The sequence below is a fragment of the Pinus tabuliformis genome, chromosome 7 (assembly GCF_031772625.1).
Source record: "Pinus tabuliformis cultivar Carrire ecotype Pingquan chromosome 7, CPIR1, whole genome shotgun sequence".
Classification (NCBI taxonomy): Eukaryota; Viridiplantae; Streptophyta; class Pinopsida; order Pinales; family Pinaceae; genus Pinus; species Pinus tabuliformis.
Genome location: NC_142293.1, coordinates 1,038,472,732 through 1,038,498,956, shown reverse-complemented (window position 1 = coordinate 1,038,498,956; position 26,225 = coordinate 1,038,472,732). Strand labels below are relative to the sequence as shown.

At 38.7% G+C, this 26,225-nt stretch overlaps 1 protein-coding gene and 1 pseudogene across 1 annotated transcript; both read left to right on the top strand.

Moving 5' to 3' along the window:
* The first annotated feature begins 12,807 nt into the window (after positions 1-12,807).
* Positions 12,808-13,266, top strand: LOC149251235 (hydroxyproline O-galactosyltransferase GALT4-like). Its single transcript, XM_089453826.1, has one exon. The coding sequence runs from the start codon at positions 12,808-12,810 to the stop codon at positions 13,264-13,266; it is 459 nt and encodes a 152-aa protein (XP_089309952.1).
* A 132-nt stretch (positions 13,267-13,398) lies between these two features.
* LOC149251234 (isoleucine--tRNA ligase, chloroplastic/mitochondrial pseudogene) lies at positions 13,399-15,209 on the top strand (annotated as a pseudogene).
* Positions 15,210-26,225: the final 11,016 nt, after the last annotated feature.

The following is a 26,225-nucleotide window of genomic DNA, read 5'->3' as shown; positions in this document are numbered from 1 at the left end:
ATATTTATGGGCTTTTGTCGTTTCAAGTTTGATATTGGTTATAAAACGACGTGTCGTTGATCGCTTTTTTACTTTTTTCAGATCAGAGACAATAATTATGAAAAGTACTCCTTGATCGTAATGGTCAAGTGGTTCTCTCAAGTATTATTTTATAATTTTTCAGGCTTGGGAGACACAAATTTACGAAAAAGGAAAACCATGGAGTTTTCTTAAGTTTTTCTTTTGACTCCCCAAAATTGAAAAACGCTGAGTTTCTCCTATAGTGGACTCGTTAAAATTTAACAGTAAAGGACCTGTTCAATTAGAAATAGGAACGAACCACTCCTTCTTAGGGTTCGAATTTTAAACTAAGTTGGACTCATCCGAAGGATGAGCTTATAACCAAGCAAATGTTATCCTCCTCAAGCTTGTCAAAAATAAAGAGGTACTTGCCAGAAATGGTGGGGGAAAAGAGAGAAAAATGAACCTATTTTTCATACTTTGTGTCTTAGAAAAGAATTTAACCACTCTTGAACACGACACTTTTTTTTCACCTGGGTTGGGAAATCCTTTGCCTAATAGTTAATCAAACCATATTGAAAGTCTTCAGCCGGTTTCTGGGTATTAGCTTTGGGTTAATTGTCACCAAACCATCTGCAGTGTCGTTATGTGTTCAAGAGGTTAGTTCAAATAAACCATTCATCTGCAGAATATCTGTCATCCATCTTGACCATCCCTGAGTTAGTCCTTGCAAATATATTTCTTCAAACTTGATCTATGATTTCGTGTTGTGGGCTTGCCTACGACGGATCGCTTTCTATTGAATTCAGCTCATTATCTAGAAAGATGATCTAGAAATCATCAGTACCTTGGAATTTGCATGCCTCAATGGCAGGTTTCTTGCCTTTGACGACAGGTTGCATCATTGACCTTCGATCAAAGGGATCTATGACATGTTCGACATCAGCTCATCTATTCACATTTCATGGATTGTACTGAGTAATTTGAGAGCCATTGACATTACTGGTGGTTTCTCTCACACTTTTTAACAGTTCACATCATTGACTGGTAATCAAGTGGTTTCTACCGTGTTCGACTTCGACACATTCATTCACATGGATAGAATCGTTCTAGTTCGGGAAGCAGAAATCAAGACCTTGGATCTAGTTTCCACCATCCGGGCTGCGAGGAATTTTGTTATTCATTATACAGTGGACTATTCATAAACAGATGGTTGCGTCCATACTACATATGTCTATACTTGTGATGCATTACAAGATCATTCCTATATCATAGCAGTTTAGTTAGTTCTCTAGTCAGTTTTTGATCTGAGTATGGGAATGCCTACCTCAACGATGATATGATCACACATATATATTTTGTATTGAATGTTTTTACAGGTTCCAACTAGGCTGTCCACAGGATGATCCTTGAAATGATAAATTACTTCACTCTTCTTAGATGACAAATACTTTCCTCATCTATTACAGACTTCACACTTTAGGGGGCAATCTGTTGCATAGAATATTGTCACCATGACATTCTGCAATCAGCGTGAGTCTATCACCACTCATACTTTCCTCCTTTGCAAGTCTTAAACCTCATCTCTTCATGTCAAGCCTTGAAAAATAAGAGAAAGTCCTTAAAAATCTCTAGAACTCTGGTTCCGCACTTTCTCTTAGCATTACCTGCAGTCCTGCACCCCCTAGTCATGTCCCTTGCATACCTAACCGCTCTGTTTCTGTGTAATGGGTGCGGACCCCTATAAAAGTCAAAAAGGCGCAAGTACATTCTTAAAATCTCACTTTGGGTTATTTCTGGAAGCTTCTAGAGAGAATCTTGAGGTGGCAAGTTCGCTCCTTTGAGGTTCATGCATCCCATACCTAAAGGAGCTAACCCCTTGATGTGAGGAGCTTATCCCTTTGAAGGAGGACTCTATCCCTTCATAGGTGGACCTGTAACTTCCTTCCTCTGCACTATAAAATGAGGCATTGGGCTGGTTACTAAGGAGGTTGAAAGCTGAATATTTTTGAGGGTAAATGCTGTTGGAATTTAGTCTTCCTAATTAAGCTTGAGAGGAGAGATTACATACCTTTTGATCTCATTGGGAAGAGTGCGAGGCTTATCAAAGTAGAGGAGATTCTTGCTTGGACCCTGGGAGGAGCTTTTACAACATCAAGGCACCAAGGTTGTAAAGTTCTTCTTTGTTCAAAGTTAATACAATCAAGTTTTTTTTTCTCAATAAGCTGTCTTTTATAGTTTATTTCATGGATTCCTTGATCACCATGATGAATATGATTTATTATATTAGCTATGCAGGTGTTATTTGATGTGTGCTTGTTTGTGTTTGCAGGTTCTTAAAAGGAAACTCATTTGGACGGTCGAAGCGTGGCTGCCACAAACTAGCGTTGGACTTAAGGTAGGGTCTAAAACACCTCTTGGTTTTTATTTATAAATTTCAATATTTAGAGAAAGATAGATTTGCTTGTCTTGCTTGTCTTTCTTGTCGCTAGATATCTGTAGATACTAGGGAGATTGGTCTTATCTGCAAGAAGGATTTATCCAGCCGACACCATTGCATGATGCTCATATTTTGTTACTTGAATACAACTCCCTTCTTGATTTCAAGTCTAAGAGGTATCTATTAATGGCTATGCTTCCAGAACCATAAGAAGATCATGATGAACAACATGAATTGTAGTTCATAAATCTCAACTTCTTATGGATTCATTTGAGCCACTTGCTTATGTAGAAGTCGAAGTTTTATAGGGAGGAATTCCTATAGAGTTTGCAACTAGTCTAGGAGTTTTGTAGGAGTGGTTTTCATTAATATGCAGAGAAATTTTTTGATCCTGCAAATGCTCTCTTTTTATGTTGCCTTAAACGATCGTTTAATATTTTTTCCCAACCTTGGTGAGTGGGAAATTTATTATTTTGTTTTTATTTAACCCACTAAAATTTTCTATGTATTTCTATACAAGATGTTTGAAATATGATGTAAAAGCACCCTTTCAATTCTGTGGACTCTAAAAAGGCGTTAGGTAGATATTGAGCTTAGTGAATTTTAATGCAAGATGTAGCCATTAAGGCATTCACATCCAAGATGTGGTTTTGAAAGCATCGTTGTCCTTCAACAAGTTGTCCTCAATTATTAGGTAAATATTGATCTTGGCAAATTTTAATCCAGTGCATAGTTTTGCAAGCATTTATTTCCTCTAACAAGCTATACTATATTATCATTTAATGTTTCTTTTCTTCTTGTGTTTGACTAAAATGTTGGATAAATATGTTCCACTCTCTGATATTGCCTTATTAATGAAGAAGTTTGCAATTTTTCGGGTCATTTGACAAAGTATTCTCTGTGATCCAAAATTAGTGTTCCAAGATGCGTGTAAAATAAAAATAAGCTATTCAGAAATGTGCTCTTCTCTATAGATTGACGTTTATTCTCAACACATCCTAGGTTTGAAACTAATCTCTAGTCCACTTCATTACATTGGAAAATTAGAAATACTAGATGATTACAATCTTGCATTGCAACGTTCATTCCCATGAACCTCAAACACAAAAAAATAAAATTTTTATTATAAAAAACAAAGGGATTAATGGATAAACCCTAGTCCTTCTCTTCATTTTGGTTCAGGATGAGGCACATAATCTTGTCCAGGACATTTGTGTGATTCTTTACTTTTCTATGCAATTATAGCATTCTTTCCACCAAACTTCTTCATTTCAGGTTGAAGCGAATGACCAGGAAATCCTCTCTTGGGATGCTAATTTTGGTTCGATTTATACCCAATTAGGCTCCTCTCTGAATTGGATTTGCAATTTACGGATCTTGTATTTGTGTCACAAACTCTGATCTCATTTCTGCGAAATTGAGCTTGTTTCTAAAGTGGGTTTGTAAGATAGAGGATTCCTGAAAATGGGGTGCCAGGGATGTTGAGCATTCATGGTGTTTCTGTTGAAGTTTTTAAATTTCATTCAAGCTTTCATTGGAGCATTGATGATTTTGTATGCAATATGGATTCTAACCACTGGAATTCTCATGTTCATCCTCCTCCGATTACACCTGCACCCAACAATGTTGGTGGGTATAATTTACCAACAGAATTAATGTCCTTTCATTCCTCTATGGGGCAACAACTTGATGTTCCATTTTCAAATCCTCAAATGATCTCGAGGGAAGATCAACTTCAGTTTCAGAAATTTGGACAACACTTTTGATATAGTGGCTATAGTGGATATGGATGCTTTAAGTCTTCTGGATCCTTGGTAAGTTGTTTGTTTGTTTATTTGTTGTTTCATTTTAAAATTTTGTTTCAAAAATAACTTTATAAGATAGGTGTCCATGTTTTTGAAAAATTACTAAGTGAAGGTTTCAAATTAGTGGTATTATTATGTGTTCATTCCTGCATGTTTCGTTTTCCCTTACCTTGAATGCAAGCCATTAAGAGTGGTACTCATTAGGTCTGGAGACCTCAGTTCAATATTGTTACAATTTTCTAGTGTCTGAGGTGTCATATATTTGTTTTTTTTTTTACTTTTCCCTGACAAATCTCGGGTCTTAAGCATAACTCCATGCTTATCTTAGGCAACCATCTTCCAATTGTGGCTTTTAAGGTCCTCACTCTCACCTTAAAAATTTATAATCATCACATGGTATCTCTTTATTATGTCCTTGATAGTAGTCCTGGTGAACTGGGGCACTCTTGAAATTTCTTTTCTTAGAAGGATCTAACTATGCTACTTGAAAGAGGGGGAATATTACAGGTCAATTTGGGCACATCAACCCCGACTTCCAAGTCCATATTATTAGGGTTCATCAATCCATAATTCATTTTTTTTCATTCCCTAGTGAAGTCAACCTACATCATGCTTGCCTCCCAAGAGTTTCCATGACACCATTCATCCAAAAAATGCCCCTAAGGAGATCAACGCAGGTGGCCCTTTATCAGGCTACATTGCAATGCAAGAATTGCACTGTCTGGGTGCACTGAAATGTAGTTGGCCTTTGTTTCACCTGCGCTGACCGAGATTCATCGAAGTTTTTAAATGAATCCATTGGATTCCTCATCCAATGGATACTTCTAGAAGTTTCCAAGTTGATTGAGCTCGCATTTGGATGAAGAGGATGAATGAACCTCAATCCATTATCCCTTCCTCCATGGAACCACCTCCCAATTTTGGCAGAGCATTCATGAGGGCCATTAATGGCTTAACCTCCTCCATTTAGCTATAAATTGACCAAGTATTCAAACGCTGGTCTAGATTGGAATTTCTTGAGCTAAGTAAATGCTGTTTGAATGAGATTAGTAAGAGTATTGTAATGATGTCGAATTGTTGCTTCATGAGAAGAGAAGGGTTTGAAGCTGGAAGGATGACATTGAATCGAGCATGAATCTTCAAGGGTTGTAATATTTCCTTCTATTAATAAAGAATTCTAAACTTTTTCCATTCATGTGTCTATATGATGTATATCATATTCTGGATTCTATGATATGTTTAGTTAACAGATCGTTATTGTATGTTTTGATGGGTTTCTGTCTCAGCTTGTGTGTAGGTACTTTCCAAGTGAGTTAAGTACGGAAAGGAGCGGTGAAATCGGTAAAATGAGAGAGGGATCGAGCAAAAGTTACAGGTTGGTTCCTTTTCTTCCTTCTCTTATCCGTTAATTATAGGAAAATCAACGAATTACTTTGTCTGTTGTTTCTAGAATAGCTACTAGGTCTAGAGGGTTAGGTGTTTGAAGAAACACTAAATTTTCCCAAAACAGGGAGGGGATGGTTTGGACTATAAAAATATACCAGTCCTAGGGAACTAGGGTACTATGAACCATCGTTGCTGGTTCAAAACGTTGGTCTAAAAAGAAGTTGAATGCAATGAATTTGGAAGAAAATCTACACAAACATGAAACTCGCAAAAACCTCAAAGACAAAAAAGGATCCAAATATGTTACTTGAAAGAGTGAGGAATGGGGGATGGTTTGATTCATCTTAGTTTGAATCAAAAGGAAAATTGATTTTGATTCAAGAAGTCTTCTGATTTAGAAACAGCTTCCAACTTAATATTGGTTTCCTATAAGTCACCTTCAAGGTGAGACTTCAGTTCTCTAGATTTAGTATTTTTTATCGACGCTACTCCCAGTCTCAGGTGGTAGTGTTTGCATAGGTTTCTGCAGGTCTCCACCATCTGAAGCCACTAGCTATTGGCATTCTTGTTGTATAGCCATAAATTCATCCACATGAATAGATGGTGGCCTACCACCAATAGACCCTCCATGTTGAACACTAAAAACATTTTAGGAACTCGATTAATGCACAATAAGGAACTTGTTTTGGCTCCTATGATTAAGGCACAAATCAAGGAACCCTTTTCTTGATAATATTTTCAACACTCCCTCTTAGTGAGGAAGGTGTTCCTAGAAGAACCTCGTCCACCTGGATCTATCTTCAACTCTACCAAGTTCTCTGCTGCTGAATCTATTCCCTATGAAATAGAAGAATTCCTTGCTTTATTCTATGAACCTTCATTCAAGACCTTCTCTTTCCCACCATGCTCTGTGATTCCACCACTTTAATCATAAATTCCATGTATCCTGTGTATCCCTGTGGCTACTTCTTGATTTTGGGAGGTTCAACTCTCTCTAGATCTCCATTAACCAAATCCTCTGCCCACTTGGCTCGAACTCTCCCAATACTGGAAGTCTTTGACTGAGTGGCTTCCTCCACTCACCCTGGGATATGGTCCTCATCATCATCATCCTACTAGTTAGCCCAATTTCCAACTAGCTTAGACTGAAACTGAGATATTGGTTGAGGCTCCATCTTGATGGATCTATCATGCTCTTGCTTAACCATCACTTCTCTACTCTATGAACTACCTGCCTTGTTTCTCAAGGTTGCACCTATCTCTACCTGCAACTTGTAGAGATTCTTCACCCTCAAACCTATCTGCTTCTTACATCCAAAAGCTAAGTGTTGGAGGTATGCCTTACCTCTGCTGAAGATGACATCATATCCCTTGTCCTCAAGGGTGGCTACTGAAACAAAATTATGCCTCAATCCTGGAACATAAAGAACATCTTTGAGGTGAAGGGAATTACCTGACTCCCTCTAAAATATGACAGTACCAACTCCTCTAGTTGCATACTAACCATCATCTCCTAGCTCAATCTGAACCTGTATGTCCTGCTCCTTCAGGTGGCTGAAACTCTTCCTATTCCCAATCATGTGGAAGGAAGCTCCTGAATCAATACACCACATATTGCTACCTTCTTAGCTTTCCATGCAAGCCATCAATGATATATCCTTCTTGAACTGGGAAGAAAAGTCATGTACCTTCGCTGATGCAACAAAATGATCCTTCGTGACCCCCTTCTTCTTACCAACACACTTAGAATCATAATGTCCAACCTAATGGCAATGGAAGCACTTGATATTATGTAGATCCTTCTTCTTTCCCTTCTCACTGGACCCAACCTCTCCTTGGCCCTTCTTGCTCTTAGACTTCCTACCCCTTCTCGCCAAAGCAAAATTCTCCTCATCCTCTGTCATAACTGATATCCCTTCTATGTTTCCTCTTCGGGTCTCTTCTTGTATGCAGTCATTCGAAAACATTTCCCACTTTAGGAAGTTCTCTATCCCACTAAAAACATCATGGAACCCTTTCGACGACTTGTGAAGTCCAACTAAGGAAAAACCCACAAGACCATGATTAGATACAACCTCATCCACCCCACCTAGTTAATCTCGTACCTGAGTGAACCTTGTCAAATATGGGACGATGGGCTCATCCTTTCTCATCTGGATACTCCTCAAATTCTCCTTAAGAGTAAGATTCTTGGTATCACTAGTACTATGATACAACTTCAGGATTGTATTGTACATCTCATATGATGTCTTCTTCTCATGGATATGAGGCACTATTTGATCTTTGACCCCTTCTAGAATGATCCTATTTTCCTTGATATCATTCTTATTATGTTGGACCAATTGTTGGGGGTCTTGAGGTGGTACTATAGCATATTGATGTACTCTCCCACATTGTTATCTTCCATTACTATCATAGTACTCCCTTTCCAAGCTATGAAGTTTGATGTTCCCTCTATATAGTGATATTATCTCAACCCTTGGTAAGACATATTTCTTCCCCTAAGAGCTCTCTAAAAAAGTGGCCCGCTAACAGTCTTGTATTCCTTCACAAGAAGTTGTACTTAGTGCTCAAATAATTAAGCCTCTCTAATTAGTCTTGTAGTCCTTTAGAAGGATTGAACTTAGGGATTCTTCTGGTAGCCCTCTAATGGTCTTCCAACCTATACACGAGTTTTCCACCTCTGTCCAAACACGACCTCTACCAACCTAACATCAACATGATACTTGAAAAGGAGGAATATCATATGTGAAGGATCAACTTCTTTCTCAATTATACCAGACCTATGCTTGTACAAGTGTCAACAACCTTTGGCCCTAGTTAGGGTTGTTGTAGAAGCTGCTACAACCCTCCTCTCGGTCTGTTATTGCCTTCAACACCTGTGTTGAGACTTCTTCTATCACCCTTTCCACTTGCGTTGCTCCTGGGTTCTACTCGACCCCTGTAGAAACTTCTTTTGAGGCCTTATGACCCTACCAAATCTCTATTACTTGAGATCGGTGTATTTCCAAGAGACACAAAGCTATTGCATCTTGTTCTGAAGAGAATATGCCCACTAATCATGCAAAAAAAACCTTCCAGACTTCAACCTTGTCACACAACCACTACCTACCTAATCTCAACTGTCTTGAAACACAAGAAGAAATATTATCTCAGCCTCCTTTCACTTCAAACCAATACCTAAGGGACTCGATTGCCACAAACATCCTTTTCCTTGTGTGATGCACTTATGATGATCTTAAATTTGCTCCAAGAGCTTTGATGTAGAATTTCCATGAAATTCAGATCTATTGATAAGAACAAACTGAAAAACACTTTATTTTCTTACAAACAAAAAATTTCTCTACTCAATTCGCAACAGAATTAGGAACAAAAATAAAACGTGGTCACATAATTCAAGACACAATTGTTTTTTAGTAGGGAACCCCACTAGGAAAAACCCTTTTCTTGATGAAAAATTTATTGATAACAAAAAATGAGTAATTGATCTCTTACAAAATACAGGTATTTCAATATGAAATACACACTTGTCTTTCTTGCTTGATATAAGCTTGAAATCCTTGCAAGATTATTGATCTATACTGCCCTCTACCAACCTATGCACAAGCTTCTCTTACACACTCTTCCTCTCATAAGCTCCACGCACAAACTTGTGCTTCCTATTTCTTGGTCCTACCAACTCATGCTCACCAAAAAAATGATTAAACTTGTGCCTTCATTCCTTCTATTAAAGGAAATTCGAATGGTTAAAATTAGTGAGTTTTCTATTTAAGGAATGCTTTTGTGATTGATTGTGTTGACACCTAATCTTTGGGATTAGTGAATTTGTGTAAAATAGTGTAAATATAAAATAAGGAGAATAGGAAATGAAGAGACACTGGGAGATGAAGCCCAAGAGTCTCTCCCTCCATGTATATATTCATGATCAGTATTGATGCAATCCACAATTAATTTGAGGAGTTACCTCCTGGCCTGACATGGTATCAAAACCATCTCCATTTTAGATTTTCTACCCTTGTAACTCCCTCTTTTTCTTCCTATTTTGCAGAACTGACACCTCTTCCATGGCTCCATTCTTTGCATCTTGTATGCATTTGAATGTGTTTGTATGTGTTTCTTTTGTCCTATACACCTGTGCTTCCCCAATGGTTTCTCATACAAACCAAATACATCCTCCCACTCAAACTATACCAACATATACCACACTCAACCCCTTACCACTGGGTGTCATTTCCCATACTCTACCCTTCCATAAATTATACTTGCATAGTCCATACTAGAGCACGATTGGCCTAAACTCCCACAACCTTAGCACTCTGGTTGGGCTGTTGGTATCTGCACCTCTCCATAGTCGACTCCTCCTAATTGACCTCACCTTCCATACCATAACTGAATCCATATATCAAACTCGTGACAAGCTTTGAAGGAGGAATGGACACCTCTCCATATCACAGTTTACAATAGCGCTCCTACTGGTTTGACTCGGCCTACACACTAGTTCCTCGCATTATTAACACTTGACCTTGACTCCTTGTTACTTTGGTCCCCTTACACTCCTCTGCACAGTAGACTCCCTTTGTCTCTCCCAGACGTGACTGTAGTATAGAGGTACGCACCTCCTCTTTAGTCTGGAATCTCGTCCACCCTCCCACAGTTAGTGGCTCCTAGTTCTCCTCCTCACTAGACCCGTTGACTCCTATGACCCGTGACATTCTCATTCAAAGTGAAAAAATAATGACATTCCCAATTGTAGTGACATTCTCATTCGTATGCAGAAATTCTCATATATGTAAAAACAAAAATTGACAATTCTTGGATGGAGAGATCGACTGATTGAGTCATTAATATAGTAACATGGTTCATTTAGCTCATACAACCACTTCAAAGAGTCAAATGTAAGCCATATGGAAATAGAAGAAACTTTGCAGAAAATCTGATTTGATTTTAATATGGAAAAGCTCAAGCTTCAACAGAAATTTCAGGTGTACTAGGAACCCCAATTTTCTCTTTGCATATCCCTTGTTCAGGGTTTGTTCCATGTTCATGTTCCTATTTATCGATATGGCTTGAGAGGTTCACATTACACTCAAGCCTCTTGTCTAGAAAAGATTTTAGAGATCGATAAATATGGCATCTAAACAATCATCATCCTGCTAAATGGTTAGGAAGATATGTGCCATTAATAGATGTAGGCAACGACTTTCAATAGTTAATCCACATACTGATTCTGCCAATCAAAGAAAAACATCACACACCAGATATCCAAACATTACCTTGTATAGTTAATTTCTTCATACAAGGATATAATTCAAGCTTATGCTTATATCTTGCTCCACTTAGCATCACGAATAATTGTCACATGGACAATCTCCATCCTTGAAATGATGGTAACCTCACAAGGATTTTGTGGGAAACAATCTTGGAAATGAACTTGGGTGCAGAGTGAAAATCACCACATACTTAGAGGTTCTTGACAATTCGAATGGTTGTTCTAGGAGATGTGTTTAACAAACCAAATGAAGTGGCAAGATTCTCACTATTGTAGCAAAAATATTCCTCCTTATCCTCCTTCATAGCATTTAGTACAAACCTCTTGTTAGGAAGACACCTATCCATCTTCATCTCTCATGATAAAATTGAATAGATTTCCTCATTTTGTGCATGTTATCTATTTTCTGTAAGGAAAACATGTATTTTTTTATTGATCTTAATCCAACTGCACCAAGGAGTCTTTTTATGCCTCTAACTTTCATAATTTTTTGTACCCTTTCCATGTAATCCAACTGCCATTTGTAACATAAATATTTGAGAGAAGCATGGAAGCCAGATTGTTAGGGTCTAGCTCAGAAAGACATTTTCCCATGCATTCTGCTAGGTTCATATTATTATGTAGTTTACACAAACTGAGCAAACAACTCCATATAATTGCATCACATTTTATTAACATTTTATTTATAAAGTCGTGTGCTTCATACAAACAGATAATTCAACCAAGAATGTCTCCATCGCAAGTGTCATCTGATAATGTTCTCTCATGCAGTAAAAATATTTATAGCCTTCATGAACTAAATTTTCATGGTTGTATGCAGATAAAATGCTAAGGTCACATGATTTAGGTTCATCCCATAATGGTTCATTTTTTCAAAGAGTTTTAGGGCCGCCTTGCTCTAGTCATGCATTGTGTATCCTACAATGATTGCATTCCATGAGACTATATCTTGTTGAGGCATTTTCTCAAATAATTCAACTTTCTTATGAATGCACCCACATTTTTCATACGTTTCTATCAAGGAATGCACCCCCATGACATCAAACATGAATCCATTTCTACTTATTTTATCATGGATCTACCTACCCTTTTCCAAAGCTTCTAAATTGACACATACTAGAAGAATACTAACAATTTTTTTGAGTCTGGCTTCATACCTATTGACTGCATTTGTTGAAAAAGATCCAAGGCTTCTGCACCATGCCCATTCTATGCAAATTATGTTATCAATGCATTCCATGAGACTACATTCACATTAGGCATTTCCTTAAAGAGTTCCAGGGCTTCCTGAACAAGTCTATTATGTGTATAACCTATAATCATTGCATTCTATTAGTTCCAGCCTTTGCAGCCTGTCACCAATGATCAAAATGGGCTTTTACTATGTATGGTTTTCAAATATGTTTTTTCACATGAGCTTCATTGCAAAACATTTCATAAGCATGTCCATCAAAAGAAGCTCGGAAAGAGTTTTCCAACGGTATATCACACTCCCAAAACTGGCTTCTGGATCAGAAGATATGACCGAATGAATGATTGACTCGAAGATCTCCCAGTGTAGCAGTTCATGATCTTGAGGAAAAGGAGATGCAGTTCTTGGTAATTGAGAACCTATTTCCAATTCGTGGCATAGGGCACTGTACATTGCTGACAGTGATATTGCTGGTGAAAAGTTTACAGCTTCTGGTCTCATGGTTCTAGAGAGGAATTACTTGGAGATTTATAGGTATGAATCTTGGGGAGGTTCAACTATTCAAACATTTATGACTCGACAATAGTTTGTTCCAACAAGATTGGCACTGATGCAACTGGCTTATCGATAAATGGTGACATAGATGTTCATTCAGTCTTTGTTGTCATCCTTACCTACATCTCTTCCAAGCTTCTCAACTCAAAGAATAATTGACATGTCAAACAAATGGAAAGCTCCCCCTTTGCCAGAGGGTCCCATAGATCTCCTCATTGGGGTCCTTTATGCAAGTAATCACTTTGCAGAGCGCATGGCTGTGAGGAAGACATGGATGCAATCTCAATTGATTAGATCGTCAAAAGTTGTGGCCCATTTCTTTGTTGCCTTGAATGCAAGGAAGGAGGTCAATGTGCAGCTAAAGAATGAAGCAGATTTTTATGGAGATATTATTATTGTTCCATTTATGGACCATTATGAACTTGTAGTGATGAAGACTGTTGCAATTTGTGAATATGGGGTTCCAAATATTTCTGCAAAATACGTTATGAAATGTGATGGTGATACCTTCATGAGAGTGGATACTGTATTGAAGGAAATCAAAAGAACTCCCCATGTACATGGCTTGTATATGGGTAACCTTAATCTTTTCCATAGGCCACTCCATGTTGGAAAATAGGCTGTAACATATGAGGAATGGCTAGAAGAAGAGTACCCCACTTATGCAAATGGACCAAGATATATCATTTCAAATGACGTAGCAAATTTTGTTGTATCTCAACATGCTAATCACACTTTGAGGCTTTTCAAGATGGAAGATGTTAGCATGGGGATGTGGGTTGAACAATTCAATGCTTCTTTAGGTGTTCAATACTCTCTTGCCTTCTCTGGTATTTCATTAACAGAGGTGGTATCTTCAAGTTTGGCGGTGGTTGGTGAGCGTATAACTTTTGATTCATTGCTCAATGGTTGCCTGCAAGCACATTGTAGAAACATTTCAAATCCAGATGCCTTGTTTTATTCATTTGTGTTAAAGGTGTAAATTTGTATGAAGTGAGTGTTGGGAGGAATCAAAATTGTGGTCATATGGTTTTTCTACCTTTCATTTCACTTTTTCTCCCTCAAAATATAGCATGCTGATATGTCGAATGTTTTAGTCTCAATGGAATTCATTAAATCTGCCAAGAAATATTCTGGTTGTCTCCATTATACAGGAACAAGTGAGTGTTTGGTAGCTTTAAAAAAAAAACCATGAGCGCTGTGCATAGCCCTTTGGCGCTGTGCGTAGGGCCATCCCCAAGGTTACATCCATCAAGGAGAGACACCTAGCATTGGAAGGCAATAGGGGTTGGACATCAAAATGCCAAATGTCAATTTGAAGAAGGTTCCATCGAAATATAAAAATGTAGCTACTGGGAGATTTATCCAGCTGAGATAGCTCGGTCATGAGAGGAGATGTTGTGGAAAACAATTTCTTCAGGTTTCACCATTTTCATTCTTTGTTATAGGGAGGCCATTCTCAACCTAATCAAATGGAGAGTGCGGGTTGGACTCAAAATGAAAGGCAGTGGGGCCGATTCTTGCATCAAAGAAAACATCAAAAGGTAACACTCAAGATGATAGTCAATATAAGCATATTGTGGATCTACCTCAGACAAGTTTCAGCCTCAGAGCAAATTCTATAGTACGTGAGCCAGAAATACATAAATTATGGGATGAGGAAAAAGTGCTGAAGAGGCTTCTAATTAGGAATAACGGGGAATATTTCACTCTCCATGATGGACCACCTTATGCTAATGGGTAATTGCATATTGGCCATGTCTTAAATAAGATACTAAAAGATTTTATCAACCGATATAAGCTTATTCAAGATTACAAGGTAAAACATGTGCCTAGTTGGGACTGTCATGGTCTACCTATTGAGTTGAAAGTTTTGCAGTCTATGAATTCAGAGGCAAGGAAGGACCTATCTCCATTGAAACTAAGAAATAAAGCTGTTGAATTTGCTAAGGAAACTGTCAATCTTCAGAGGAGATCATTTAAGAGATATGGTGTCTGGGGAGATTGGGAGAATCCTTATCTGACACTTGCACCAGAATATGAAGCTACACAGATTGAAGTGTATGGCCAAATGGTTCTTCTAGGCCACATATATAGAGGTCGGAAACCAGTTCATTGGAGTCTTTCCTCACGGACTGCACTTGCTGAAGCTAATTGGAGTACCCTAAGGGACATACATCAAAAAGTGTTTATGTTGTTTTCAAGTTGGTTAATCTGCCTAATACTTTCCCTAATATTTTGAAATATCTTTTTTCAAATGTGGGCTTGGCTATCTAGACTACAACTCCATGGAAAATTCTTGGAAATGTTGATGTAGCAGTGAATGAACAAATTTGTTATGCAGTGGTTGAGGTACATCCATATGTACATGAAGCAGAAGAGATTATTTCTACCACTGGTAGATATCAAAGCAATCTTATTTTTGCCCTGAAAAATGGACAAAGGAACCAGTTTCTTGTAGTGGCAGAAGGTCTCATTTCCACTTTACAGTCTAAGTGGAGAGTCAATCTTCAAGTTAAGGGAACATTTCTTGGTTCGGCTCTTGAGTATTGCAGAACATAAATATCCTTGTGACAGGAGTACTAAAAAGCCTACAATATTTAGAGCAACAGAACAGTGGTTTGCCTCTGTGGAGGCATTTCGGCAAGCTACTCTGCATGCAATCAAACAAGTAAAATGGATTCCACCTTAGGGCGAGAACCAAATAACATCCATGATAGATAGCCGATATGATTGGTGTATCTCACGATAGAGAACAAAAGAGTAGTGATGCATGGTGGTACATGAACAGTAAGGAACTTCTCCCTGAAAATATCATGGTGAAGCAGGAAAATATAAAAAAGGCATTGACACAATGGATGTTTGGTTTGATTCTGGGACTTCATGGGCTGTTGTTGTGAAAGGAAGAGAGGGGTTGTTTTGTCCTTCTGATTTATATTTGGAAGGAAGTGAGGAACATAGAGGCTGGTTTCAGAGCTCCTTGTTAACTAGCATCGCAACTACAGGATGGGCACCATACAAGAGTGTTTTAACACATGAATTTGTTTTGGATGAGAGGGGTCATAAAATGAGTAAATCCCTTGGCAATGTGATAGATCCATGGTCTGTTATTGAGGGTGGGAAAAATCAAAAGGAGGCAAACTGAATAAGTTGCGGTCTAGTTCTGAAGCAACTATTGAAACTAATAAGGGTATTAGTATTGTTGAAGGCCCATCTCAGCTCCTGTGCAACCACAACACATAAACATCAAACCAAGCCAATCTAAGGAGGTGGCACTACGCATTCAGAAGTGGTGCTGCACTTCTGGAGTATGGCCCTACGCTTAGTGTTTACACCTAAGAAACAAGACAAATGCTTCCTTTATGATCAGATTGATCATTTAACAGCTACATGTGAATGATAAGGAGGCTTGGCAACATATGACCTTAGTGGTGACTATGGCTTGAATGACTCTCACTACCCATTCAAACCATTCACTACTCAATGATGTTAACTCCCTCTAATCGAGTTCTTTGATGGACAGAAACATTGCATGACATTGAATCTACTTGTTGCAAATGATGAGCGATTCTTCATCTATTTTCCCATTGTTCACCACTCATCAAACACCAACCATTTGATTGATGGTTACAACTACCACACCCGTGCAGCCCAACAAATAAACACATATTACAGATGGCAAGTGTCTCAACCATGAAATCAGCAACGCTAAGTTTTTGAAGGCGATAGATGGTAGTGTTCAAATATTCCAATGGATAGGTGGTAGAATTTGTAGGCTTGAAATCAACAACTGTTAAAACCTTCTAGATTTCCAGCGATGACACCTTCAGCAGTTCGAGTTCAAGATATTGCATCAAATCTATTTTGATGAGATCTAATTAAATTATTTATAAGTTTGATTTATTTTATTTGACTGCATAAAAACTTATTTAGTTGTTTGTTTTTTCTATTTTAATTATTTTTGATTCCTAGGTTTAGGAATTCATAATTAATATGTAATAGGGTATATATAGGGTGATTTTTGAAGATGTAAGGGCTCGATTTTTGGAGCAGAAAAAGGCTACTGGGAACTGTGTAAAGTTTTTCTTGAATATTATTTCAATGAAGCAGTTTCTGCCCTTTAGATCTGGGATCCATCATGGTGTTTAATGTTCAGTATGTTTTTCCTGTAGACTCACTTACATAATTTGTTTTTTTTACTATTTCTTGTTACAACATTATCTAAGAGATGTGTTAGGAACTCATCTACACATGATGCTCCTTTCACAATGATTTTGTTGTTAAATGTAGTTGTTGGCTTTGCAGAATCCATCCTCTGTTAGATTCTCTATTGAGTAACCCTATGTTTCTCTATCTTATAATGCTTCTACTGTAGATCCATCCCATGATTGATGCCCGTAGGGTAGTGGGCTTTCTCCCCTATTCTTCTCGCATTTGCAATCTTTTATCTGGCTGAACATTGCACTTACTTTGCCCCAAGTTTTCTGGCAGAAGCTAGCCTCGATTCCATAGCCCAATGATCCCTTCTCTTTCTGTTTTCGACCCCCAACCTTCAATCAAATCCCCGTACTTCATAGCTAGCCTAAGATTCAGTTATCGCAACCACGTTTTGTTGGCAAAGAGAGAGCCCTCTCTGTTTTGGCAGGGATAGATGCTAGATCGAAAGCTTGGTCTGTGGTTACCTCAGAATTGCCTCTTCTCAGCCTTGAGGTTCGTTCTGAGTGCTAACACATTCCACGACCTGAGGTCTCTATGATGCATTTTTCCTAATAATTACCATGAATTTCCTATCACACATATAAAAAAGTGCAGTCATCACCACAACATTGAAATTTAAATCCACTTTGAATTATTTCTTGATGGATTTCCATACCCTGCTCCAAGCCAACACAAGCTGGAAGAAGAATAACAAATGTTTTTGAATTGGCTCTTATGCCCATCAATTTCATTTCAAAAAATAGCTTCAAGCTTCCTTACAATGCCCATTCTGTGTAAATCCTGCAATCATGGAATTCCGTGAGACCACATTCTGTTGAGGCATTTCCTTAAAGAACTTTAGGGCTTCATCAATGAGTCGATTATGTGCATATCCTGAAAGCATGGTTGTCTGTGAGACAACATTTTGTTGATGTATTTTAAAAAAAATTCACGTGCCTTCCATATACTTCCACATTTTTCATACATGTGTATGAGGGAATTTGCTACAACCACATCATACAGAAACCCATTTCTAATTATTTCTTCATGGATCTCCACACCTAGTTCTAGGGTTTCCATGTTATTTCAATATGGAAGAATGTTGGAAAAGGCAAAGGTCTCTCGCATTTTTCAATTCCATTGAGGTTGTCTCAGCCCCTAATGGGTTGATACCAAAGAGGGCTCTGTCTATTCAGCCTCTTGTGGATGGCTATGCACTCTCAGGGAGGAACTAAGATTGATTCTAGGAATGATACTTTGTGAAGAGTTTGGGAGATTGTTCAAAAGTATTTGAAGATGAAAACTACTACTAAGAGTGCTTCTATTAATCCCAACTTTATCAAATACAATGCTCTTGTAAACCCAAAATTTCAACATTTCTTGGACTTTTAGTGTGGATTCTATTCTCACATATTTTGTTCGGATGCATTTCTATGATATTGGTAGCTGAGCTATATATCTGTTAATTTATAGTGCCTATATCAATGGCCAATTTGCATTAGAGGATGTTGATATGTCTAGTAAGGCAAGGGGATTGGATGTCTTTTTATCGAGACTTTGTTTCCAACACTTTAGTTGGGGCGAAGCTGGTCCAGATCCAAGTTGGGGTGAAGCTGGTCCAAATCCAAGCTGGGCCGACAAGTCCTCTATATGATAATACCAATGTTAATGCTATACTAAATGGTTTGGAAATAATGAAGATAAGTAGTCCTACTAGAATTCTAGATGAGCCCTATCTTTTTCATGGAAATAGTCCTTTGAACTCCAAAGGAAAATATGGGAAGATGGGACCTATTATTGGATCAATTGTTTGAGATTTTTCTGCATTGAGACTACTAGCAATAGGGTAATGCATGTATATCCACCCAAAATCAAAGTGAAAAAACTCTCATCCAACCTGGTTGCCTCTTTCTTTGCATGGTGGGAATTCAAAAACTATGGCTAGCAAAGTTTCCCTAGGTGTTATAGACATATTTGGGCACTGCAACCCCAATCACATATGTACATAAAACAAGGGCTTATAAGTCCCTAAAAGTGTTGTTTCATACCCTAAAGGAGCAAGGTCAGCTGATTACATCATCTCCTAGAAGTTCTCCATGAAAATCCACTCAAAACTGGTCAAAACAGGACCATACAGACTGCCCAGAGCAAAGGGTGTGATGCATCTCACCTGCCACATGCAAAAAGTGCGATGCATACTGGAAAGCCCTTTCGTAGGTTGCGATGAGTGAGAACAGAAAATGGCACAATCAATTTGCTAGGTGGAGACCCTAAGAATCTTCTAGAAACTGTTCATTTGACACTTGCCTCCCTGAATTCGCCCAAGGATGAGTAAGAGATCATAAAATCTCCAAGTGGAACCAAGAACTACCAGAGAGATGACACAAATCAAAATCCCAGAAGATGACTCACCCCCTGCAAATATCTATATATGGATCCCTCATCCCAGAGATCCAAAGGTTGGAATTTGGTAATTTGCAAAGAGGTGTTGCTGGTTTCTCTTTGAAGACATTGTTGGGTTATCTTTCTTTTTATGAGGTGAAGAGGGCTTTCGAGCTGGGAGGATGGTGCTGGGTCAAGCCAAGTGGTTGTAATCCTCTCTTCTACTACTTTTATCAATAAAGCTATTTGAGTTTTCCTCCATATTCTTGTGTATCTCTGAATATTGTGTTGATATATGCATTTGTATGGTCAATATATATCTGATCCTATATTGTTTACAGTGATAGATCTCTATGCTTTGATGGTATTATGCTGCTGTGACTCTACAGGTGCTCTTTGAAGTGGAACAAGTAAGGAAGCAGTGGTGAGATTCTGTCAAAGGGGAAAGGAAACAAGCAAGGAGCCAAGCGAAAGACTGAGGTTGGTACTCTCTGCTTCTTTCTCATCTCTCTCTCGTAAAGGAAAAACAAGTGACTTTAGTTTGTTTGTTTCTAAGATAGCTACCCGTCTTAGTGGGACTAGCAGTTCTGAATAGACACTAGTTTTCCTGGTAACAAAATGGCAACTCCACTGGGGAGCGATTAGTTTGATTTCTTGTCTCTATTTTTTTGATTCATAAACCACAGACGGAGCCTGAAGTTGATCCATCTAGCCTTCGAACTACATTTTCTATTCAAGTGCAAAGTAGATCAACGTTGCTTCTGTCAATATCTAGGTTTGTTTATGAACTGAACAATTGACTTTCAAACATCCTAATTGCCCTAGAGGTAGCTCAAGTAACCTCATTAGATCAGCCCCTATACTTTGTATTTACTGACTATCATTAGCTTGGCCTAAATCCCTGATCTAAGCTGCAAACTGTGAACAAAAACCAAGTTAAGTCTCATCCCTGGACCATCGCACCTTCTCTTCTTGGCAATCTAGATGCATCACACCTCCCGTGTGCAGTAGGTGATATGCATCCCTATTTCCCTATGTTATAGGTGTGATGATCAGATAAGACTGTTTCTGCCTCCAGATTTTGGTTTTTTCTTCACTATCTTTAGCTTTATTCAGGAGTTTTGCTGTTCGTGATCAGTAGACCACTGTTGAAACCCCCTTCCTTTGCATCATCGAGCCTCCATTGTACACAGATTTGTGATTGTTTTTATGTATTTTTCGCCATTCACAGTTCTCATTTACAATATAGTAGCTTAATCGAACTGTCGTCTTTTGATTTGAAAGTGTCGCAAGTGTCGTTTTCAGTCAAAGGAAAGATTCCATCTCTTTTTGATAGTCGATTACACTATTACTCTTGTATTTGATCTGAATTAATAGTATTTCAAGTGTCGAAAGCAGTTTTCAATTCAAAATCGTAAAGTGTCGTCTCCTTTTCATTTTTTGGAAAGAAAATCGTTAGTATTGTCGCTTTGAAAGAAGGAATAATTCAGATTTGTACTTAGAATTCTTTTGTCATTCACACATTAAGAAAGCAAAAAACAAATACATGCATGTACATTTGCATTTAGATTGCTTGTTGATTTTGATTTAGGACAGTGCATCTAGTGTGTGCTCTCTACTCTACGTTGAAAGGATATTGTTTCTCTTTCCTTAGTAGTTAGGATTTTCATTGCAAAAAGAAGAATAAACGATTGTTTATCATCTTAGATTGCATATATAGGAGTTGTATATCTACATCACGCGGTGAACCTTAAACAAAAACTTCTTAAGAAATATCAACTGCAAAATAAATTCAATGAACATAAAAACACTTTGGAACCTAACACACAACATCTAAGTCTAGGCTAGAGACGTATTCTGACATCGTAAAGCCTGGTAACTGTCGCTTTCATCGTAGGTTGGGTGATTCCTCCTCTTTGAGATGACAAGTGCCAATACGGATTTGTGCTCCCACATACCGTCGAGTATATATTGGGAGACCACAATAGGCTATATCATTTATCCTTAGGAAGTTGTGTTTGCCGCCCTATCGATCACAATGCATTGAACACAGCATTCGGGAAGATTGACTGCCATATCGTAAAAAGTACTTTGTAGTTTTGTGATTGGTTTGGTAATCCCTCTGTCTAGATTTCCAGAGTAGTCTCTTTTGTTCCTTTTCATACTCCTTAAAAGAAAAGGTCCATATGAGCACTTGTCACTTTAGGCTCATTAAAAATTGAAGGCGACTAGAGTCATCTTTAACTTTTTCTCGACTCTTAAAAATTGAAAAAGTAAGTTGTGTCAAAGCATCTAAAATTTATTTTAATCGGAATAACGTCACTGTTCCCTCATTGATCTTAGGTTGAGAAAATGGAGTCCACCAACCAAGGATTTCCCCTTGGGGGGAATCCTAGTCCTTTCTCCTCTTGGGGAGATGTTGGTGCACCTCATATGGACACATTGTCCCTTCCAGGACTGACAATTGGCCTGCCAGTATGGCTTTTCTTGACCTTTGTCATTCAAAGCACCATGATTCCTGAGTAATAAAATTAGCGACTAGATGATACGAGAGTTACCCCCCAACCTTCTACTTCATTTGCTTCTCCCTCTCCTTCTTCCTCTTCGCTTAGTGAAGATAGTAAAACTAAAAACCAAGTAACTGAGAAGAAGAAGAAAGGGGAGGAGAAGAAGAAGAAGAAGAAGGAGCCAACGAAAAAAAGGGGCAACCATACATTGTCTAGTGAAAATCCACACACTGCACCATCCAAACCTAAATCTCCATGTGTCATCTGCAAAGGGGACCACTATCATCGAGATTGTCCTTGCATCCCACGGATGTTAAGGGACTGGTCTCCCCACTTGCACAATCCGGTGTCATTAACCTCTGACGATCATGTTGAGAGTACACCGTCAACTAGTGAAAACGAAGTCACCGGACAGAAAGGAAAATCTAAATTTCCTTACAGACTATGTGAAGGTGATCATGCCATCCATCGCTGTCCCTTCCTGGATGAAATGAAAAGAATCTTGGATAACCGTCCTGCATCACTGCAGCGACTCCCTCATGGATATAAGAAACTCTTGCCGAGTCAATTGCTAGTTGAAAATCCGACTGACGCACCTTTGTTGTCGGTCGAAGCGCCTATCATTGAAGATAAACCCTCTGAGTCCACATCGGACCAAAGTCAACAGGTCGAGACGGCAGTCGACCCCATCTTGTCTTCAGAGGATTTACCTTCAGATGATACAGTCACCAAAGAGAATGAGAACGACACCGTTCAAATTATTTTCATAAACATAGACTCCGATGAACATGGGGGAAATCTACCCATTCCTTTACCACAGGAAGGAAATTCATCAGAGATGTATCCGGCCGTTTATTTGGTCCCACCTCCAAGCAACCTAGTTGTCTCCTTTGATTGGAATCTACTAGGCAGACCCCGTTTACCATCTAATGTACCATTCCAAATCATAGTGCAAACTTACAAAATGTTCATGGTTGGTACCATCATAGATGAAGGGGCTTCTATGAGTATCCTTTCCTCAACTGCTTGGAAAGCGCTTGGTTTGCCATCACTTTTGCCTGAGATGCGATATCTGACAAGCTTCGACAAAGGAACCAGTTGACTGTTAGGGATCCTTCCAAATTTGCCTATAAATTTGAGAAGGAAAACCGTTTATCTGAACATAATGGTAGTCCAAGGACTTGTAGATTACAATCTACTCCTTGGATGTGACTACATTTATAGCATGGGAGCTATTGTTTCCTCACTCTTTCGGGTGATGTGTTTTCCACATGAAGGAAGAGTGGTCCAACCCATAGACCAGCTTTCATTCTCTGGTTCACACATAGCTAATAGTCAAATTCCATCCCTAACAGGTATTTTTTCGCAAGGAATGTCTCATCAATCTCCAGTCCATCCACCTAATGAACGTGAGTGATTCGGTGGTTGTGACTGAAACCCAGGGGGCATGCACCCTAGTCTGCTTTGGCATGAAAACTTTAGGTATAGGGTAGGTTTCCGCGGAGGATATATGACTAGTCTGACACACCCGTCCGTTTAGGAAAATGGGATTAGACTAGAATAAGATACCTCTGTCAAAAGTTATGCCTTTCCTGACAGAGCGAGTGTTTTGTCTGCAAATTGAAGGGTAACCTAGGTATGCCTTTCTCGACAGAGCAAGTGTTTTGTTTGCAAATTGAAGGGTAACCTGGAAACTCTACTTCGCTATACCTGGGGGCATGAAAACCTTTTTGCATGAAAGTTAAAAGTGACCTTTTATTTTCTTATTTTGTAGGTTCTTAACCCTTTAAACTTGTAGGATTGGTCATTCCTAGCTTACATAATAAAAGGAGTCGGAGCATAATTTCGAATGGTGCAAGCTCCCTAAAAAATGAACCTATCGACGAGACATCCTTATTATACGACTGGCACGAGCAGTTTTACGCAAAGCTCAAGCTCGTTAAAAATTAAACCTAGAAATGAGCATATGTTCCACCAAACTTTAAGCTCATTAAAAAATGAACCCACTTCTGGTAAATAACCATTGTGAATGCATTATCATCAACTTTTGAGCCTTGGTCGTGTTCTTACTATCACCTCCACTCTGTTTTAGCCGATCATTCGCCTCCATTTGATTGTTTACCCCTTTTGAGGAACAGCTGCGATGAGTGATTTTGTTAGCCATCTTCTTAACATTGCCATGATTGGAAAGTTCCAACCCTCACCTGGAACCAGCTGCTACCCGAAATATCACTTGTTCCTAAAAAACGAGTCTCCTTTAAGCTCTTTTCATCTGACTTGTAAAACATGAAAAGATTTCCAAGCAATTGGCCTCTCCAACTTGTTAAAGTGGTTGGAAGTGCCATCCCTCCTCTAGATTTTAATCTTTTTGGAGCTAAGGGATTATTACATAAAAAGATCGAGCGTTTTTCTTGTTCGGCTTGTTAAAACTATCGAAAAGTCATCCCTTTCGCATTGTTTTATAATTTTTTGGACTTAAGGGATTATACTACGAAAAAGGAATATTGGAGTTTTCCTTTCCGTCTCTTTTCAAACTCTCTAAAATTGAAAAGGACCGAGTTATCCTTACCATTAAACTCGTTAAAATGATAGTGACAAACTTGTCCATTCAGACAAGAGCGAGTTTCACTGTCACTAAGCTCGTTAAAACATAATGACGGGTTTGCCCGAAGGGAAAATTATAGAACAAGCATATGTTATCATCCTCAAGCTTGACAAAAATAAAGAGGTACTGGTCAGAAATGACTGGGGAAAATTGGGAAGAAAACTTAAAGAAGCCTTATTGGTAACAGGTCTCTCTTGAACATGACACTTTCACTCCATCACCATGATTGAGTCGGGTTGGGTTATTCCGTTCACCGGTCATATCACCAATGGTCCACCATACCATCCACTTTTGGGGTTAACGCTACCAATCCATTTCACTGTCGCCGATATGTTCAAGAGAAGTCGCTCAGAGAATTCACCTACCCAGCTTGTGTCTCATCCACTGCAATACCTTCACGCTTCATTCTTTCATGACCGCCACCTTGAACCTTGTATCATCAAATCGTTTTCACCTCTACAAAATCATTCGCTCCATTCCGTGTCGTAGATGTGGGATCCATCAATGCCCTCCTATGATGGGTCACTTCTTGTCTGTTGGAAATAATACTGAGAGGGGGGGGGGGTGAATTAGTATTAGCAAATCAGATACTTTTTCATTTTCATACTCAGATTCATATATGCGGCTTCAGTTCAATATATCCGCGTATATATGCAACTGTGTTAAATGAAACTAGCGTACATACAGTAATCTTATGATTCAGTTAGATTATCTTCAGTAAATGCATCAGAACATTATTAACCATATTAACAGTAAACAGGTGCAGTAAAACAAAACAGATCATCACACATAAGAAGCACACATGAACACCATGATATAAGGTGGAAACCCAATGTGGGTGAAAACCACCTGCTGCAATTCGTCTCTTTCTTCCTTTAATAAGAAAATTCTTTTACAATGTACTGGTGCAGCCCTTTACCAGTACGTAGGCTGCAACCTGCAGAGGGCTACCACCCTCTTAGCTCTTTGACTAGCCGATCCATTTACTAGTACGTAGGCGTTGGCCTACTGAAGGGTCCAACCTTCACTCGTTTTCCAGCTTATCCTGGAAGGGAGCTACAACCCCATGGTTCTTGTACTTGCCAATATGTTTACCAGTACGTAGGTGTCGGCCTACGATCATCCAGGGACCACGTTTCATACATTTTCATACTAGATCCATAAATACAAAACAATCATTACTGCAATCAACAATCTCTGAATCACCCTGTCAACAACACAATCATCAACAGAACTCTGCAATAATAACCAGATCCAACTGCAACCTCAAATATCATATCTCATACTGTATACGCTACTTTGACGAACCAAACCTGCGTATATACGCTCTTTCACCAAAGCCAACCCGCGTACAGATCTGCAAATATTTACTCATAACATTGTCGCTGTTCCAAACATCAGTCATACCCAAATCATAACATTCATACAATAAACATGTGTCAATAGTTCTAGTTTATCCATAATCAAACCATATAATGATAATCATTCCAAGCCTTAAGATCCCGATCCATCATTCATCATCCTTCACATGAGTGCCTCCTTAGTTCAGATCAAGTAAGGCATCACCACCCATAACCAACATCTAGATCTCACACTTCATCAGATATTCATCACATACACCCCTCTTGGCCTAATGATCTTCTCCTTATATAGGTTTATGCTTCTCTCAATACCATGGTCCAAAAACATGTAGAACCAATACCTTGGACCCAATACCAGGGGTGGATACTTCAGACCAAATACCATGGACCAAATACCACGGACCAAATACAACGGACCAAAACCATGGTTTCTGACATGTACGCGCCTTTCCTTCAGTGAACCTGCGTGTGTACGTATACGCGCATTTTGCTTCGATAACCCGCATGTATACGCACTTTCATCATG